Consider the following 18,361-nt stretch of genomic DNA (forward strand, 5'->3'; position numbering starts at 1 on the left):
TCACTGGTAGCCAGCCAGCTGGAGGATAGTGGGGTAGCGGGCACGGTGGGTCATACACTTCTGGCGGTCGATGACAAGGCTGTTGGTCTTGACGGCCAGGTCCTTCTCCAGGTTCATGCGTGTGTCCTCCAGGTTGCGCAGAGACTGTTCCGCTTCTAGAAGCTTCTCCTTCAGTGCCACAAGGGACATGTTCAGCTCCTCCACCTCGCTCACCAACCTGTGGGGCGGAGGGAGGGAGGTGTGAGCTGGGGCCTCCGGGCTGGGATGGGCAAGGCCCAGGAGCCCTGGTGAGGGGTCCAGGCCAAGCTGCTGGGCCGTAAGAGGACCCAAAATTCCCAAAGGGAAACCTGACAGTCGCGTGGAGTGGGCTGGGCCAGGACACCACACAGGCCTTACGGCACGTAGGGGAGGGCATGTAGAGGGCCCGCAGGGCCACGGCGCTGGGCCTGAACTGGGACTTCTCCTGGCCGCCCCGGCCCCCCGGCCCAAGGGGAAAGCCCGCGTGGGCAGGACTCTGCAAGGCTGAGTGCAGTGACACCATGCAGCAATTTTATGCAATGCCAGGGGTGCACTGAGGCTCCCGGTTCCCTTTATTCCTGGGGCCTGGAGGCCGGCTGGACAGACCCCTGGCCCTGCACAAGGCCCCAGTCCCCAGGGTGTGCTGAGGGCAGGAGGGAAAAATGTCGGGCAGTGCTATTCTGCTGACAAGGGCAGCTGGTACTCGGTAGGTCAGAAACACCAGGGACACGATCCCACTTCGGCTTTGAACAAGGGCCGGGGCCACTCGTGCTGTTGGGGGTCTGGATGGTGTGCCCAAGGTGGTGTGGGCAGGGCAGCCAGGGGCCTCGGGGGCTCAGCCTCTCAGACCCCAAGATCCCTTGCAGGGATGATTGTGCGGCACAGGGTGAAGCAGGAAGTGCCACGCTGTCCCTGTAGTGCCCGAAAGGCACATCTGTGTCTAGTCGTGCTGGGTGGGGGTGGGGCGTGGGGACACCTCCACATGCAAGCCCGTGTGTCTCCGTGACAGGCCCGCAGGCTTCAGAGAGCGGGGTGTTCATGGGGCCCAGAGGACAAGGGAGGCCCAGCTGGCGGGGGGTGGGGGGGACAGGCACGGAGGGTGGGTGGTGAGCTGTCCCGCTCAGGACCGCCCCAGGAACCACAGCCACGGTGGCACCTGAACTGGGCAGCGTCCCGGCACAGCTCCACGTTGGGCCTGTGTGAGCGCTGATACAGACGGGTCTGGGCCACCTTCAGAGGCACCTCCTTGTCCTTAATGGCCTGCTTCAGCGCTGCAATGTTGTGCTCCTGGTCCGTGATCTCCCGCAGCGTCTGCACACAGGACAGTCCCTGGGGGTGCCGGCATGACCCCCACCCCACCCGTCCTCCTCGCCGGCCCGGTCCACGGACTGGGGGGGACTTATGGAGGCAGGAAGATGTGTACAGCCACCTTGGCCCTGCCAAGGGCACCCAGAGGGCTGGGGTGGGACAGCAAAGCCTGATGTCCACAGCTTTGGCCTGAGCGCCCCACTCCACCCTGCTGGTCACCAGGCCCCCTACCCTGGTGAAGAACCGAAGAGATGTGGCAGCGAAGGTCACCCTGAGAGCCCGGGGTCAGAGCCCTACCAGGCCCGGCCACCGCCTGCCACCTTCCCTCTTTCTCATGCCTGACAGGCACCCCCAATGTCACCTGGTTTTTCATTGGCTTAGTGAAGGCCCAGGGAGGAGTGGACGCCTTGAGCCTGGGGTCCCTCAGGATGGACAGGACAGAGGTGGGGCCAGGACCAGGCCAGGGTGTGACCAAGCCAGGGGCGGGGCTGGGCCACAAGGAGCTTGGTCGCTCTCTGTAGTTATAGATGCTCAGCTCCAGGGGCTGGCCGGGGCAGGGGACCGGAGGTGGCATGGGTGGGGACCGGCCAGGGCGGGGTCCGGGCAGGCGGGGGCGGGGCGGGGCGGGGCGGGGCGGGACGTGGGGGCGGGGCTTCACCTTGTGCAGGTGGTTCTTCAGCTTGTGGCACGCGTCCTCCAGCTCCTCACAGCGGCGCCCGAAGGCCAGGTTCACAGCGTCGCACTGCAGCCGCAGGTCCTCGGCCGTGTCCCGCAGGATGCAGTCGATGAGCACCCGCAGGTTGACCGAGGCCAGGCGCTCGCGCTCCGCGCGGTACAGGTTTTCCTGGGTGAACCGGGCCCACGTCTCCGGCGTGGAGGCGCTGCGGGCAGGGACCGGCCGGCGCCGCGGTCGGTGGGGGCACTCGCCAACGGCTCCAGCCCAGCCGGCCCTCCCGCGCTCCCCGCTCCCCGAGACCACTGCGCCCCAGAACAAATCACCACCCCCAGCGCGGCCCCGCGGCCCCCGCACACACCGGACCCTGCGTCCCGGTGCCCCCCTCGCGCCGCCTGCGCCCGCGAGGCTGCGCGGCGTTGTGTGGTGGCTGCGCGCCCCCTGCCAGCCGCTCGAGGAGCTGCAGGTAAGCCCCCAGGTCCTGCCTCCCTCCGCAGTCCCCAAGGCCCTGGTGACCTGTGCGGGGCTGGGCGCTTGCAGGGTCCTGCTGGCCGGCTCAGCCTAGGAGCAGAAGAGCTGCACCGAGGGCCTTCCGTGTGAGGGCGTCAGGGGCCGGGGGCCTGGGGGAGGGTCCCCAGCAGAGGGCGCAGGAGCGCAGGTTGCAGGGGTGGAGGCAGGTGTTTGGGGGAGGGTCCGTGGGAGGGGCTGGGGCTGAGGTGGCCCACCTCTCCTCGAACTTGGCCGTGTGCGGGTAGAACTGAACCTCCGTGCTCTGGTTGTGGTAGAGGGCGCAGGTCTGGTCGACGTTGTAGGCCTCCACCTTGTCAGACCAGTCCACCTCACACGTTTCCTTGTGCTCACGGTTCAGCCTGGGGTGGGCGAGGTCTGCGTTTGGGGTGGGGTACTGGGTGCCACCCCAGGAGCAAGCACACCCCCGCATTCTCCCCTGAGAACCAGGCCACCTCATCTGCCCAATATGGGGGTGCTCGGGCCACCCAGGCTCTGCCTGGCCAACAGCGTCCAGGAGCACCTGCTCCCTGCCCTGGAAAGCTGACCTGGGTTCTCAGTGGAGAACGCCCAGGGCCCCAGGCCATGCAGGAGTCTGCACCCCCACCAGTTGCCCCTACCTGCTCTGTACTCCTGGCTGAGACCTGGGACAAGCCCCCACCTCTCTGAGACTCCAGGCCTGCTCACCCCAACTTCCTGCCCAGAGCCAGCCCAAGGGGTGAGGAGACAGGGGCGGGCGTGGGACCACTGAGACCCACCGGATCTGGTTCACGGCCTGCATTATGGTCCTTTTTAGGAGCTCCTGAATGTTCCGGATAAGCTCGGCCTCCTGGGGGAGAAGACCCCACTCCCTGGTGAGGATCTGAGGATGGCCAGGCTGGTATGGGCCCATGGTCAGCCCCTTAAATGCCCAGGCCAACACCTGACCCCTGGCTGGGTAACCTCGGGCCGGAAAGCCAGCTTGTTGACCTCCCGTCTCTTTCCTGGAAGACAAGGGATGAGCCCAGCTCTTTCTCATTGGGTTTGTTCTGGGCTTTTGAACATTCTGTTTGGTGTATCAGAGCGTGGGGTTTTATCCGGGGCTTCTACCAGATGCTGGGACTGTCACCAGAGGCGGCTCCCGCTCACCTGGCCCCCACCCGGCAGCCCCTGGGCTCTAGGGGCCCTCCTGGCCTGCCCCTCGGGGCCTTGGGCTCAGAGAGGCCCTCTCTCCTCCACTGAGCGTTCACGGGGGACCCTGTGTGTCTTTCTACAATGGCTCTGTTTTCTGGGCACAGTCCCCCTCCTCCCATTTGGATTTTGGCCTCCGTCTGGCTCTAAACCCACGTATGTCAGGGTCTGTCCCCTGGGTCTGTCTCCCTGTCCCTGGACCATTGGTGTTTTCACATTGGTGGTGGAGGGGGGGGAGTTTCTTGGCTCAGGGCAGGGGCATTGCAGCCAGAGCTCTGGGAGGTTGTTGAGCAGCTGAGTATGGGGGTGAGGTGGTGGGGGACCAAGGAGGGGGTCGGGGTCTGGGAGAGGGGAGGGACTCAAGGTCCTGGGTTGAGCTTGGAGCGTGCAAGGGGTGCCCTGCATCTCCCAGGAATGCCCACACCCTGCAGTTCACAGGTAAGCACCATCCCCCCCAGGCTCTGAAAGGTGCCTGGAGCAGGGGACTGGCCTAGGCAACTCCCTGATCCTCGTGGGGCTGCCCCAAGGAATGGTCCCACTGAGCGTGGAGTGGGAGACTCCTTGTAATGTGACCATGGCCTCCATCCCACCCTCACCCATCCGCACCTAAATGCTGGGCTGGGCCTGGATTTCCACCACAGGCATCAGGGAAGGGAGCGCAATGGTGTGCTAGGCCTTCAAGAGATCAGGGTCAGGCTTAATCTGCATGACCTAGGGTGACCTGAGGGGCTGCCCAGCAGGTGCCAGGACCCAAGGGACCCAGGACCCTGGCCCTGCCTGCATCCCAGACCTCAGGCAGCTGCCTACAGGACTCAGATCAGGCCCCTCCCCATCCTTGGGGTGCGTGTGGAGGGGCATCAGGGCTTGTGGATGGACCTGGCCAGACCCCTTGCTGCCTCAGTGGCCTCTGAGTGTCCCATCCTCAGGCAAATGTCCCCAACACACGTCCAGGTGTGAATTCTGTCACCCTTACCCCAGGATAAGCCATAATGGGGGTGGGGGCACTGCAGGGGCCCTGGACATGGGATTGGGGTGAGCTGATGTGAGGTCCAGCTCCAGCCCCCATACCTGCTCAAACCCCTACACTAGGACCTGCCCCCAGGCCATGGTGTCCCCAAACCAGCAGGTCCAAGCTGGGGCCCACCTTGCAAGGAGCTAAGCCTCACACCAGGGTCCACTGTGAGGACCAGGCTCCGGGAAGGTCAGACCAGGCACCCTTCTGGGGTCAGGGATGGCACCTCCGTCCTGGATGGCCTGAGCACTGACCCCGCTGCCCCAGCACCTTGTTGGTCCCTAAACTACGAACAGAGCCGGCGTCTCTGTGCCTGGGTGTAGACCTGGGCGTGTGCTCTACAAGTATCTGCACGCGCCAAGGGTTACATGCTCTGCGTATTCCTGTGTGTGCAGGGGGGCATGGGCTCCCTGCGCCCACGTGCACCCACCCGGTGTCAGCCCGCGTCGTGGGGGTGCACGTGTGAACCCGCCACCCTCGGCCCTGGGCAGGCCTCGCTCCCTGGAGAGGGGGGAGGGCAGCCAGGCCTGCGGCTCTTAGCGTGGAAGGGGCTGCGCACCTTCAGCAGCTCCAACTCCACGTGGTCACGGACGAGGTCGGGGTGTTGGCGGCGCTCGCGGCACTGCAGGTTGTCGGTGGCGATGGAGAAGGGCACAGCGGTGGCATCCAGGGTGCGCTCCAGCCGCTGCTTCTGGGCCAGCAGCAGGTCAGTCTCGGTGCCCAGCTCGCTCACCTCGTGCTGCAGCTCCGACTTCCAGCAGTGCATGTCCTGCAGGCGTGCGCCCACCTTCCTGGTGGAGTCCTCCTGCGTGCGCTGTGCCAGGGCCTCCGTCGCAGCCACCAGCTGCTGGCTCTCGTGGCGCTGCCGCTCTGACTGGTCGCGGTCGGCGAAGGCTTGGTGGTAGCGGGCATAGCAGTTCTGGAACCACTCGTCCACCAGGTACCTGGCCGAGCGGAAGCCAGCGGTGGCCAGGCCCGAGGACGTGTAGGCTGTGTTCCGGGCCACGTCGTACAGCTTGTGGGGCAGCTCGCAGGCTGGCACCGTCTGCGGGGCCGGCTGCTTGGTCAGGAGCACGTCCGTCTGTGCCATGCTGCCAGCCAAACCCACTCCCCTGCGAGGGACGAGGGATGAGGGAGGATCAGCAGGGCAGCTCCGGGCCACTCTGTGCCCAGCAGGACACTTCTGGTCTCCTGGCGACAGGTACACACAGGCCGTCCTGTTGCTGGGCAACAGGCCCCCTCCCCTAGCAGCTCTCTTAAAGAGCCAGGCAGGCCCCCACCACCCATCCTGGCCCACGTGTGACGTCTGCCCAGAATTGCACCTGGGACTGTGGCCTGAAGCCAGGTCCCGTTGTCCCCTGTTGTCCCCCCGACACGCAGGGGGGTGGACTTGGCTTTGATGGGGAGTTGATTGAATTCAGCCTCCAGGGGATACCTTGGAGCCAGACACCCAGATCTTCCCCACACAGGTGGACACATATCCCGACAGTGTCCCCAAGGCCACGCAGGTCCAGGCTCACGGCCGAGGCCACAGGAGCAGGAAGTACGCCTGGTCCCCAGGGCATAGCTCATCCCGGCCCCATCCTGGTCAGCGAGGCAAACGCCAGGGGCAGTGTCCAATATGACCAGCAGAGGGCAGCATTGGCCGCAAAATGTTCCGGGGAGGGGGCGGGACAGCGGCCGTGGTTGGGCGGGGGGTGTCTCCTCCCTCCGCGCCTGCCGCCTCTCCCCTGCCCCCCGCGACCTCGTGCCCTTTCCCCCCACCCCTCACTAGCCCCATGGGAACCCCCAACAGTCCACCTGCCGGATATGCATGCCCCCCCATCCCACACAGCCCCTGCCCCTTCACTCGCCCCACTGTCCGTCCAACTTGGGCCACACCAGCCCCAGACCTCAGATACACCAGCCTCAGCCTGGCTGTGCCCCCTCCTGGGGGCCTGACCTCTGTGCCCTGATGGCAGGGGCCATGAAGCCCAGCATCTCCACCACCTGGCACACAGTAGGTGCTTCATAAATGTGGGCCTCAGGGACAGTCGCCCCAGATTTCCCCAACCGAGACTGAACCTGAGCCTGTCAAGGGCAAGAGGTCAGGGGGGCCTCTCTGTGCTTTGTATCTCCTGATGGCATTGGACACACAGGGCCCACTCAGAATGGGGCCAAAGGGGAGACCTCTGGCCCCACCTGTCCACACAGCATCTTTTCCCCGAGCCCAGAGCTGCCTGGGGCGTGTCCCCCAAGAAACTGCTGACCCAGGGAGCTTGCTGAACACGGGGCCAGAGCCAAGCTCAGGAGACCCTGGGGACGTGACCGGACATGGCCCCCGAGGCAGGTACTCCGGGATGACCGGGCCCCATGGCAAGGCTGGTCCACAGGACTTGCCTGGGTGCCTGTCAGGGGCGCTGGGTCCCCCACCCCGGACAGTGCAGATCCCCTGCCTCCCCACCCGTGGTCTAGAGACAGAGGTGAACATGCCACGGAAGATGGCTGAGTTGGAGTCCGGCCCTGCCCTTGTCTACCCTGAGGCCGGGCAGGTGGTCCCGCACCTTCTTCGTCTGCGCAGGTGGGTTACGCCGTCCGCTGCATGGGGCTGCTGTGGGTAAATGGCTGGCCCGGTGCCCAGTGCTGAGAGTGACCAGCACCCCCCGGCCCCTTCATGCCCCCCAGCCTTGCAGGGTGTCTGGGCTTGAATCCTCAGTCAGGCCGATTGCCAGTGTTGGGGTTTGAAGCAGAGGCTGAGCGATATGCAGGCTTATTGGATTTGTTTCCAAATTGCATTTGGGATGAGAAAATTGAGTCTCAGGACACACTGAGGTACTCGCCCGCTGCCCTTTCCCCTGCCGTGTTCAGACAGTGGCTTGGGACCTGCCATGGGGTCAGGGAGGCCCTGAGGCCCCCCCAACACTCCCTCCAGACTGTGCTTGCATGCTCCCAGGGACAGGGAGCTCCCTTCCTCCCAGGGCTGCTCTGGAGGACACCGCCTCACATGCCTCTGCCTCTGGGGTTGGTCCCTCTCATGAATCCCGCCTGTGGGCAGCCTGGCCTGGGCCTATAGCTGGGGGCCCTGATCCCTAGAGTGAGCTGAGGCAGGGGGAAGCAGGGGAGGGGATGACAGAGTAACGATGCCCCCCAAGAGTTCCCTGGGGCCTGTACCTGTACATGACCCCAGGCTGCTACTCTCTCTTTGCACAGAGGGACACTGAGTCACGGCGGGCACAGCGGGTGGGGGAAGGCTGCCGACTCAGCCTCAGCTCCAGGACCACAGCGGGAGGAAGGACACAGAAAAGTTGTAGGCCCTGGCATTTCTGGGAAGCCACCCACAGGGAGGGGGACCGGCGGGGCCTGGAGGACGGCCAGACACTGCCCTGACCCCTCCTCCGGCTCCTAGTAGGCATCCCGCGGGCACCTGGCCCCTCACCTCGGGCTCCCAGCAGGCATCCCACGGGCACCTGGCCTCCAGCCAGCCTGGTGGTGGCTGCAGAGCCCCTGACCCCAGCTCTGTAGGAGGGTGCCCCAGACACTGGGCAGCCCAGGGGAGGCACACCCGCGCTCCACCAGTCTTCTTGGAAGGCCTGCAACTCTGGTCCCAGATGGGGGGGCCAGTCCGGAACGAGTATGATCCATGCCACGCCCGTCTCCCAGGCCCCCTGCGGGCACCAGGACTGGGTGGGCCTGGCAAGGAGCCCAGCCCACCTCAGGCCTGCTCTGTGCCCCCCGAGGTTGCCCAGCTTCACGGACTCCAGCCACCCCGAGGGGCCATAACTCAAGGAAGTGTTCAGCCTCCTAGCGCTTCCCCACCTGTCTCCCGGGGCCGCGGAACATTTTAATCACCGGAGGAGCTGAAGGGTCTTGGACAGCCCTGAGCCTGGTGGGCCCCACATCCCAGTCCCAGAAGGTGCCACCAGGGAAGAAGGAGGGCTGCCCTCCATCCCGGGCAGGAGGGAGGAAGAGCACACTCCCTCCTCCTGGTCCAGCAGCTCAGCGTGTGGACGGGGCCGAGACCTGTGGAGATCCCCTTACCCGTGACAGGAGGGGACGAGGAGATGCGGGTGGGGGCCGACATGCTGGAGGGGAATGCGGCTGCCCGCCAGTCCAGGCTCCATGTCCGTCCCTGCACTTGGCAGGAGGGAGGCTGACAGAGGCTGGGGGCTTCCCCCCCAGGCAGAAGGTGGGCACTCAGGACCACGGATGCTCCCCTGTCCACCCTGCACCCAGGGACGACACCACTCACTGACTGGGTTCCCAGCCTGAAGCTGGCACTGTGTGTGGCCTCCACTCTGGGCAGCTGTGTCCCCCTGAGGGCTCGGCCCAGCCCCTGGCAACCTGGAGACATCATGGCCCAGTCACCCAAGATGTCCCCTGCTCCGTGGCCTGGCTCTGCCAAGCGAGGCTTTGGTGGTCTGTGGCGTGGACGGCAGATCTAGACCGCAGCACTGGAGGCTGCACGGACCATGCCTCAGTTTCCCCATGTGTGAGCTGGGGATAAGGGCGGTCCCTCCCTCATGGGTGTTTGAGGATGGAGTGACACCGTGTGTGTGCAGCTCCTAGTGTGGCCTGACCCCTGACCTCATTCTCACTGGAAGGCTCTTGGTCAGCCTCAGTTCCCAAGAGGTCCTCCCGAGCGCAGTCTGTAGTCTGTCCTGGGCGTCCACCCAGAGAGGGGTCACAGGGGGCTGGGAGCTGGCCACTGTGCCCCCTCACCCTTCGTCACCCCCTGGGCCCTCTATCCTGCAGAACCAGCTCCCAGGACGTGGCTACATGGATACAATATCCAGAATGTGGAGATGTCCATGTTAAGGGGTTTTTAGAAGACTCAGCGAAGCTGCAGGGTGTGGACCCGAGCTGTGGAGGCAGATGGCATCGTGGCGCGGGCGGCCCGGGAGAGGCTCCAGGTGTGGGCCAGGTAGGCCAGTTAGTCCATGTGGACGCGGCGGCACACAGACTGATCCCCAGTCTCTGGTTCCAGAACTTTCTCAGCCTCCCGAATGGAAATGGTCCGCATCGTCAGTCACCCCTGCTCCGTCTCTGGATGTGCCAGTTCTGCCCGTGTCATAGAGTTGAGATCACACAAGATTTGGCCCCTGCCACCAGCAGGCACGTCCACGGGGCAGCAGGTGTCGGGCTGCGCTCCTTCTCATGGCTGAGTCGTATTCCCCTGCGTGAGCGCGCCGCGGCCTGCTTATCCGTGCATCCTCCAAGGACAACCTTCTGGCTGTCGTGGACAGAGCTCTTGTGACCTTGGGCACACAGGTTTTTGTTTGAACAATCATTTTCAATTCTTTGGGGTACATTCACCGGTTGAAGACTCCCGAAGCCCAGGACTTTGAAACCATGGCGATGTGGTGAGGGGCCCGAATGACCCGGCGCTGCCGCCCACACCCTGTTACTCAGGGGAAAGTAGAGCACTGGATGCCCAGCGTGGGAGGGCTGTGGGGGAAGCCGCACGTGTCTGTCCTGTGGCCTGGCCAATCCGTGAGCTTTCTAGAAGCACTTTGTCAGGTGGCCTTGAGGGACATAAGCCATCCCAGTCCCTTCACACCGGCCCTAGAGCATGATGGCAAATAGGGGATATTTTTCAAAGGAAAGGGAAATATCACGTTTCCAAACTACACAGCAGTGGGATTTATAGTCAGAACAAAGACGAAAGAGGCCACATAACCTACGACTGGGCAGGAGAGCCACTGGCAAGACTCGGCTCCATGGCCCCAGGGCATCTGGTGTCTGGACACAGACGGATGGTGCCTGAGACGTGAACACAAAACAGCGTTCCCTCAGACGTGGAGCACAGAGCCGCCTGGGGCTCTAATTACCCCGTGATGAGTACAGGCTCTGCTTCCCACAGGGAGTGAGCTCCTCGTCCTTGGAGGAGTTCAAGCCATCACTTGTCAGGACGCGGTGGAGAATCCTGGAACAGGACAGGCCGTCCGTGATGCCTGAGAGCTTGAGCTCCCCACTCCAAGGACGCCACGCAAAGAAAGGGAGGGCTCCCTCCAGTCTGTGTCAGAGGCAAGTCCTGGGGGCGCCCCCCCAGCTGTATTCCATCTGCCGGCCCCGAGGAGTGGCCGAGGCATCAGGGACAGTTCGGGGGACTCCAGGCAGCTCACAGAACAGCCACCATCCCTGCCAGGTGTTTTCCCACCAGTGTCCGCGGGACTTGGGCCCCTGTAGCTGTCCCGCGCACACACACGTTCCTTGCTCCTGTGAAGCATGTGCCCACCGGCTTCTGGGAGAGTCCAAGCAGCTGGGGGGAGAAGGGGACGAGCCTCAGGTGCAGCATACCTGCCTCGCTCTGCTTAAACACGCCTGCATGCAGACACAGCCGAGAGGAGCTGCACCTGGCCCACTGGCTCCTCGAGGCCGGGCGCCCACGCTCTGCAGCCCGTCCACACTCAGTGCCTGGTCCGGTCTCCTGGACCTGAGGGGCAGCGGGCTCTGTCCCTTCAGCCCACTCCACCGTGGCCTCTGCAGGGCACACAGGGGCTGAGACCTGGGGCTCCCATCCTCGGGCTCCAACCAACGTCCCCCGAGAATGTTGGCAGGTAGAACTCATCATGGAGCCCGTGGGGGTCCAGAGCTGCACTCCCCACTCCAGCCGGCACCCAGCCTTTGCCCAACCAACCCCCCACTCCAAGCCTCCTTTGGCACCTACCTACATCTGTCGGACGCTCACTCTAGGGGTGCTTTGGGTCCCCAAGCACAGAGGAGGAAACACACACGGAGCTGTGAAGTCACCCCAAGGTCAGACAGCAGGGACCAATCAGAGGACTGGAAGACTCCAGAACCCTCTCCCGGTTCTGAGGCCGGGGCCGCTCTGGGCGCAGCTGTGGGGGGCAATACCCTCCCTGTGTTTAATTCCCACCTTCTGGGGGTTGGGGGGCTGCCACTGCTCAGGAGCTGAGGGGAGAGGGGGCCGAGGGCCAGCCCCGGGGCCAGCGTGGGCCCAACCTCCCCAGGAGCAGTGGGGAGGTACAGCACATCACTTCACTGGCCTCCAAAGTCAGTTTTAGTGGAATGTTCCCATCAGGAGTTTCAAGGCAGATTTTTCCATCAGGTTTCTTTCTAGAAAGTGAGTTTCCTGCGGCCGTGAGGCTTCTTGTCCTCATTGACCCCAGGGGCTGAGGCCAGAGCTCAACTCCAGTGGGGGGAACCTGCAGGCCCCAAGTTCGCGGATGGACCCCAGGCTCCACGCACCTGATGGGGGGCACCTGTCCCCTCCACTGGGGCCGAGGACCCAGCCTGGTGCTCAGGGAGCTGGAGCCAGACCCCAAGTGGCCCCACATCCTCTGCTCTGCTGTAGGCACAGGGGAGCTCCCAATGGCCCTCTAAAGCTAGGTGAGGCTGTGTCCCCGCTCGGGTGGATGACATGGGGGAAGGGACCCAAGTCCCTCGTGGACAGAGCATTCAAGAGCTGGTCCTGATTCTCCCTCTGCCCTGCCCCTGCCAGGGGACCTGTGACACACCACGTCCCTGAATGAGGACGTCATGGGGCCCGCGACAGCCCATGGGGGACCTGGGGCAAGACAAGAAATAAACCTTTGCTATGGGAAGCCCTCGAGGTGACCGGACCTCTGTTACCACGAGGAAACCCGGCCCATCCCAACTGACTCAGGCCCAGCCAGGATCCAGGTCATCCAGGCTTCTCACACCCACCCTCCCCACAATCGTACGCTCCCGGGCCCACCCTGGAATGCCCTCAGCCCCACTTCCTGCGAGTTCACCTCTCCTCAAGGAGGTATGCCCTGATTGCCTCTCCACTATCATGTCTCCTCTGTCTGCCTTCAGTGGTCCAGAGCACACAGGAGCATCCTGGCATTTATAAGCCTTCGCTGGGAATAAAAGGAACTCAGACCAGCTAACGAAATGAAAGAAATGCCCAGGGCAAACCCAACAGTAATGAGGAAACCAGACGGAAACTTCCGTACCCCTGGGGGTTTTTGAGACCATGGGTTTCAAGGCTAACAAACCCAATGCTCTCTGAGTCACATTAGAAGAGGTATCGTGTCCCATATGAGGGAGGTGATAACCCTACTCCACACCACACTGGCCAGAACATGCTTGGGAGATTGAAGGAGAATGTTGCAGAAGGTGGGTGTTGGCTAAATGGGGCATACCCGAGGCACAAGGCAGAGCAGTCCGCAAGGGCAGGGACTGACACCACACCCTTGGGGAAGGATCTACAGAGGCACAGCTCTGGGAGGAGGGTTCAGGGCTGGCTGAGAGCATCAGCAAACTCTACCATGTGGTTCAGCCCCCCAACTTCTTGCGATGCATGGACCCACATTATAACAGCACCTGGGGGTGTCCCTTGTGGTCTGCCCCCCCATGCGTACCATCATCACCCCGTGTCCTTCAACCTGTCACCCCCGGGGAGCCTGCTGACCTAGTGTGCTGGTGGGGGCCCCGTGATTCACTATGTGGGGGTACCTGTGCAGGGCCCGGCTGACCTGGGGAACCCGGGCCCGCTACTCACCCCTCATCCAAGAGTTTCTGCAAGAACAGCCGAATCCCTGATTTATCAGCTCAGCTTTATCTCCAAAACCTCCTACAATTTCCCAGAGAACAAAATTAAATACAGGATTTAGGAGAGCTTTTGTGTCTGCCCAAGCAGGGCCAGGAACAGGCTGACGTGGTGAGGCCACTGGTGCTGGGGCTGTGGGTGGGCAGGAGAGGGGGCGCCCCAGCCCCCCACCTGGCCCAGCTGCCTGTCTCCAGGGGCCTGAGTGAGAATGATGGGTGGGCGGGACCCCAGGCCCTGTTGGGGTGGATGCACGCATGACCCTGTCACGGAGAGGCCAGGATTTCACTTCACTCCCCAGCAGCCAACCCAAGGCCTGGCCAGGTCAGGGCATCTCCCGGCCCTCAGACCCCAGGCAGGTGACAGGGGCTAGGGGGTGGCCTGAATGCACCCTGATCTCAGGGACCCAGCCCTAGGGACAGCAGAGGGCCTCCAAGAAGGCACAATGCACAGTATCCCCAGGGGAACCCTGGGCCCCTGGGCTTTGGGACCTTCCCTGGTTGACCCTGACTGCGTGCTCTCAGACGTCCATGTGGGGGGCCGTCGGGGAGGCTCTGCACCCCACCCCCAGCTCTCCAGCAGCCCCAGGACAGTTGTGGCCCCAGTGACCTTGGACCGCCCGGGGGGGGGGGTGTCAGGAGGGAGCAGCCCTGCTCTGAGCCGCTTCTGGTGCTAAGAGCCTCCAGAAACATCTGCAAATGCTTTTGTGGGTAATGGAGCCGATTAGGGGTGTGTGGGCACCAGATAAGAGCCAGGCGGGTCACTTGGAGGGCAGACACAGAGGATGGCAGGGAATGTGTTCTCTCCCATTCTCCCTGCTCCTGACCGCCCCTCCCTCTCGTCCTGTCCCTGCGGTGCTAGTGGTCAAGGGCGCGGAGCTGCCCTGAAGTCAGGCCGCCCCGCAGGCCCCACATTCTGCCCATGTGCTGTGTGACTTCCAGCAAACCCCTGGCCTCTCTGTGCCTTGTCTGCAAACCAGGAGCTGTGGTGTCCTGGCCGGGGTGTCCACGAAAGAGTGTCTAGCCCTCAGCCTGGCAGGCTGCAGGGCTATGGGAAGCCCAGCGGTTCCTGTCCCCCCACCACTGACCTCTCAGTTCCAGGTCCCGGGGGCCCGTTAGGGAGCTCGATGGAGAAGTCCATGGCCCTCCCACAGCCTGCGAGGGTCAGGGGCTGTGGGGACCCCCGCGGCGGGCCCTTCTTCTGGCAGGGGTGGGGTTGGGAGCCTGACCTTCTGCAGCAGGGTTCTGCTCAGAGGCAACATCGCCCCCAGGGGACGATTAGCCACGTCTGGGGGCATTTTGGCTGTCACAGCGGTGGGGGAAGGGGTGCTGCCCAGCCGTCTCCAGTGCCCAGGACCACCCCACCACGAGGGATCGTCCACCCAGAGAGCTAGCAGTGCTGAGGTGGGACAAGCCTGCCCCAGGAGGGGCGCATCGGCTCTTTCCTGCGGGAGGTCCTGAGAAAGAGATGCTCTGTTCACAGACCTTCTCTCTAAGATAACGTTCGGCCAGCAGGAAAGAGGACACGGTGTTCCCTAGAACTGCCAGCCCAAGGGCATCCCAAGGGCATCTGAGGGGCCAGCAGGCCTATGGCAACACTAGGAGCCCAGACCACGTGCCCATGGCCCCAGAGACAAGCAAACAGCCCCGAGCTCCAGCCCCTCTCAGGACTGTGGGGGCCGGGCTCTGCCCAGCACTTAGCCTGAAGATACCCTGGAAATAGATGCAGAGACATCGGCTGGACAGGGGCACTGAGCCCAGACAGTCCTCGTGGGAGCGATGGACACGGCGCGGAGCCACGTAGCAGGTGGAACCCAGGCCGCCCGGAGTCATGGTGTTTCCACCAGGAGAAGGAGCAGCAGGCCAAGTGCTGGGAGGACAGGGCAGGGGCCCTCCGCCCACCAGGCCTCCCCGTTCACCCCAGCCTGGGCCCTCCTGCCCTGCCAGCCCCACCCCTGCCCGGAGTCCTGACCGCAGAGGTCAGAGGTGGAGCTCAGCCCCCAGGTCATCTCCCATTCACATTTCTCCAATCCTGATTTGTGTGTTGCTGTTTGCAGTGGCCTCAGATGTAGACGTAGCTCCTGGGCATGGATGCCCCCCGCCAGGCAGGCCGCCCAAGGTGAGGCCGGGACCCCTGGATTCCTGGGTCTCAGAGTCCAAGGACACCCCCCTCCTCCGCCTGGCCTGGCTGCTGGAGGAGTTCCAAGGGTCAGTGCAGGCACAAGCGTGGTCCCCAGAGGGACAGGGCCCAAGAGGCAGGGGCTCTATCACTGCCCTCTGCACGCCAGGACCTCTGCAGGACCATCCCTGAGGGCGAGCAGGGGCCATGGGGGCACCCAGGTCCCGGTGCCAGGCCCTGACCCCACAGACCCACTGCAGACCTGCTATCTGCCCACTGGAGTCCCTTGGCTTGACCTCGGACCCAGCTAATGTCCACCCTCCGGGACCCCTGCAGGGCCGGCTGGTTCCTAAGGATTGGGGTCTTTGTGGGAGGGGCACGTGGGGCGGCAGCCCCCCAGTAGGGACTCCCTGCCCTCACTGCCCCTGGGCAGCTCTGAACAGCCAACGGTGAGCCATCGACCGGCCGCCATGCTGCCCGCACGAAGGTGGTCAGGGCTGGCCAGCCGGTGGGGTGGGCTCAGACCTCCGGCCGAGCTAATGCACTTCACATTATTGCCAGTCCTGCTTTCCTGGAGGAGAGTGAGGCCCTCTGGGGACCCTGCCTCTGTGAGAGAGCGGCCGCCTCGTGCTCACAGACACCATTTGCTCATATTTACTGGAAGCTCCTTCCTGCTGAGCTCCCCCCCAACCCCCCCCCGCTCCGGCTTCCACCTCCCACAGCTCCCTGGCCTCTTCCTCTGGTCAGGCTGACCTCGCGGGCCCAGAGGGCCCAGGTCACTGTCTCCAGCCCCTCCGCCCAGGATGCTCTCCCTCCCACACCGTCTTCTTCCTCCAATTCTCTCCATCCTCAGGACTTGGCCCTGGGGTCTCCTCCTCCAGGAAGCTCTCTGGGCTGTCCTCAGCTGGGCCTCCAGGGCCGCCCACACCTGTCTCCCACAGTAAGTGGCCCCATGAGCACAAGGGCCTGACAGGCAGAGAGACCTACAAGACTCATGGGGCCAGAGGCTACAGCACCCCCTGCGCTGAGCCAGCGTCCCTCCTCCACGCTGTGACCATTGCCAGAGCCCTGGAGGGGCCACGGCTGGCTGATTGAGAGCGGCCAGGGGAGGTGAGCAGGTGTGAGGTACATTGGGGCTGGCAGAACCCTGGCCACCCCAACCCAGCTGACCGGCCAGCTCACGGTCACAGACTGAGACCCCAGCCAAGCACTGGAGCATCTCCTGCTGCCCCGAGGGCTGGCACAGAGGTCCAGGGGTAGGCCTGGGGGGCAGCTAGGAGGGCCTGTCTGCTTGGAAAAAGTGCAGAGGGAGGGTGGGGCTGTCCTGAGTCCACAGAGTTTCCTTTGTATATTACAAATTAATAAAAGCAGTGAAAGACTTAAAGACGCATTTATTCACATTCTACATAAAGTATTAGCTGTCCGTGTTCAAGATTACCACGATAACCATTATTTAAGAAGACACGTTAGCTTGCAAGGGCTGTCATAACAAAGGAGCAGGAACGGGATGGCTTGACATAGAAATTTATTTTTTCCCAGTCTGGAAGCCGCAAGTTCTGCATCAAGGTGTCACGGGGCCATGGTCCCTCTGGAGGCTCCAGGGAAGGATCCTTCCTGCCTTGTCCGGCTTCTGGTGGCTCCTGGGGTCCCTTGGTTTGTGGCTCACACTGGTCCTGAAGCTGGGATGGGCTCTGGTCCGGGGTGTCTGCCGGCCAGCTAGGACCCGGGCCCCACGCAGTGCGTTAGGGGGACAGAGTAGAGCAGGGGGCCTGTGGGATTTGATTCCAGCTTGATGGGAAGCTATAGCACCTGTGGGTATGGAAGCCAGGACAGGACCCTATTTGTCCTGTTAACAGATCTGGGCGGGGAGAGGCCGCCTGTCCCTACCCACTCCCAGCCCTGGCCAGAGAGGGACACAGATGGCCCTGGTTTACTCTGGGAATGTGGCCTGTTTCTATGACGACGGGTCTCCGGATCTTGGTGGAGAATTGCTCACCAGGCCCGGGGACGGGGGTGGGGGGGGCGAGGGGGCGGAGGCCAAGCCCTTGTCTCTTCTCCCGCCCCCAGGCATGCCCTGCTTTCTGGGCGTGCTGGATGCCCATGAAGTGGGGGTGAGGAGGGGCCAAGCTGCCTGGGGAGATAAAGTCCCCACCCCCGGGGGGGGGGACCCGATCTACAATATCCCTGCCCCACATCAAAGGGGCAGACGCCTTTATACAACCAGGCGCACAGCATCCTGCCCTGAACTTTGGCCCGCCAGTGAAGTGGATGATAAATTGTTATTTTTAAACTCTTTAATGGTACATGAGGACCTGATGGGGTTTGCCATCGAGCAATGGTCCCCAGATCAATAGGGAGAGGAAGGGTTTAGCAGGGCCACTGCCAGGTCAGCCGCCACCTCAGTCCCCACCATCTGCCCCAACCCCCAGCTCAGCCCCAACACTCTGGAAGGTTCTGGAGACCCAGTGGCCCAGGATATCATCTCTGGAAGGACAGAGTTGGGGGTCAGGAGGACCCCCATGTCACGAGGTCTGGGGAGCTGGATGCCATGGGCCTGCAGCCCCCACCAACGGTCTCTGCACCTACTCTGACTCTCCTGGAGGCATCGGAGGCCTCAGGACCCCCACAAGGTGCCTGTGGCAACTGGAGAGCCCAGGAGAGGAGGGGTCGCAGGGCCTCACTGCCAGGTCAACAGTGACAGCCACAGAGGGTGGTGGGCAAGGTGGGCAGGCACTGATTGAGCCAAGAGTGTTTCACGGCCCCGGGGCTTCCGTGGGGCATCTGCTGCTGGGCCAGCAGTGGGGGGGGGGGGGGCGTGGCCCCCACATTGGGCCTGCCAAGTGAGACCTTCCTCTGTTTCTCCATTCAGGTCTAGAAGCACAGGCTTGTCCCCAGGGCAGCGCTTTGCCCATAATTTCCAGGGTGAGTAGGGCCAGTCATCAGCCCAAAGGGAAACTCCTGAATCTTCTGCCCTAGGCCACAAAGGCCTCATCCCAGCCGCCAGCCCCTGCCGGAGGGGAGCGTAGGACGGTCTGCAGGGGGC

At 63.5% G+C, this 18,361-nt stretch overlaps 1 protein-coding gene across 1 annotated transcript; it reads right to left on the bottom strand.

The window, feature by feature from the left end:
• TEKT4 (tektin 4) lies at nt 1–5,778 on the bottom strand. Its single transcript, XM_028111502.2, has 6 exons — nt 5,248–5,778; nt 3,265–3,335; nt 2,725–2,868; nt 1,985–2,207; nt 1,175–1,329; nt 1–217 (listed from the first exon to the last, which is right to left on the bottom strand). Exons 1-6 carry the CDS (start codon nt 5,776–5,778, stop codon nt 1–3), a joined length of 1,341 nt encoding a protein of 446 aa, XP_027967303.1.
• Between the last annotated feature and the right edge of the window lie 12,583 nt (nt 5,779–18,361).

Source organism: Eumetopias jubatus, unplaced genomic scaffold (genome assembly GCF_037043125.1).
Source record: "Eumetopias jubatus isolate StellerSeaLion01/CBP00866 unplaced genomic scaffold, mEumJub1_p1.0 scaffold_12, whole genome shotgun sequence".
Lineage (NCBI taxonomy): Eukaryota > Metazoa > Chordata > Mammalia > Carnivora > Otariidae > Eumetopias > Eumetopias jubatus.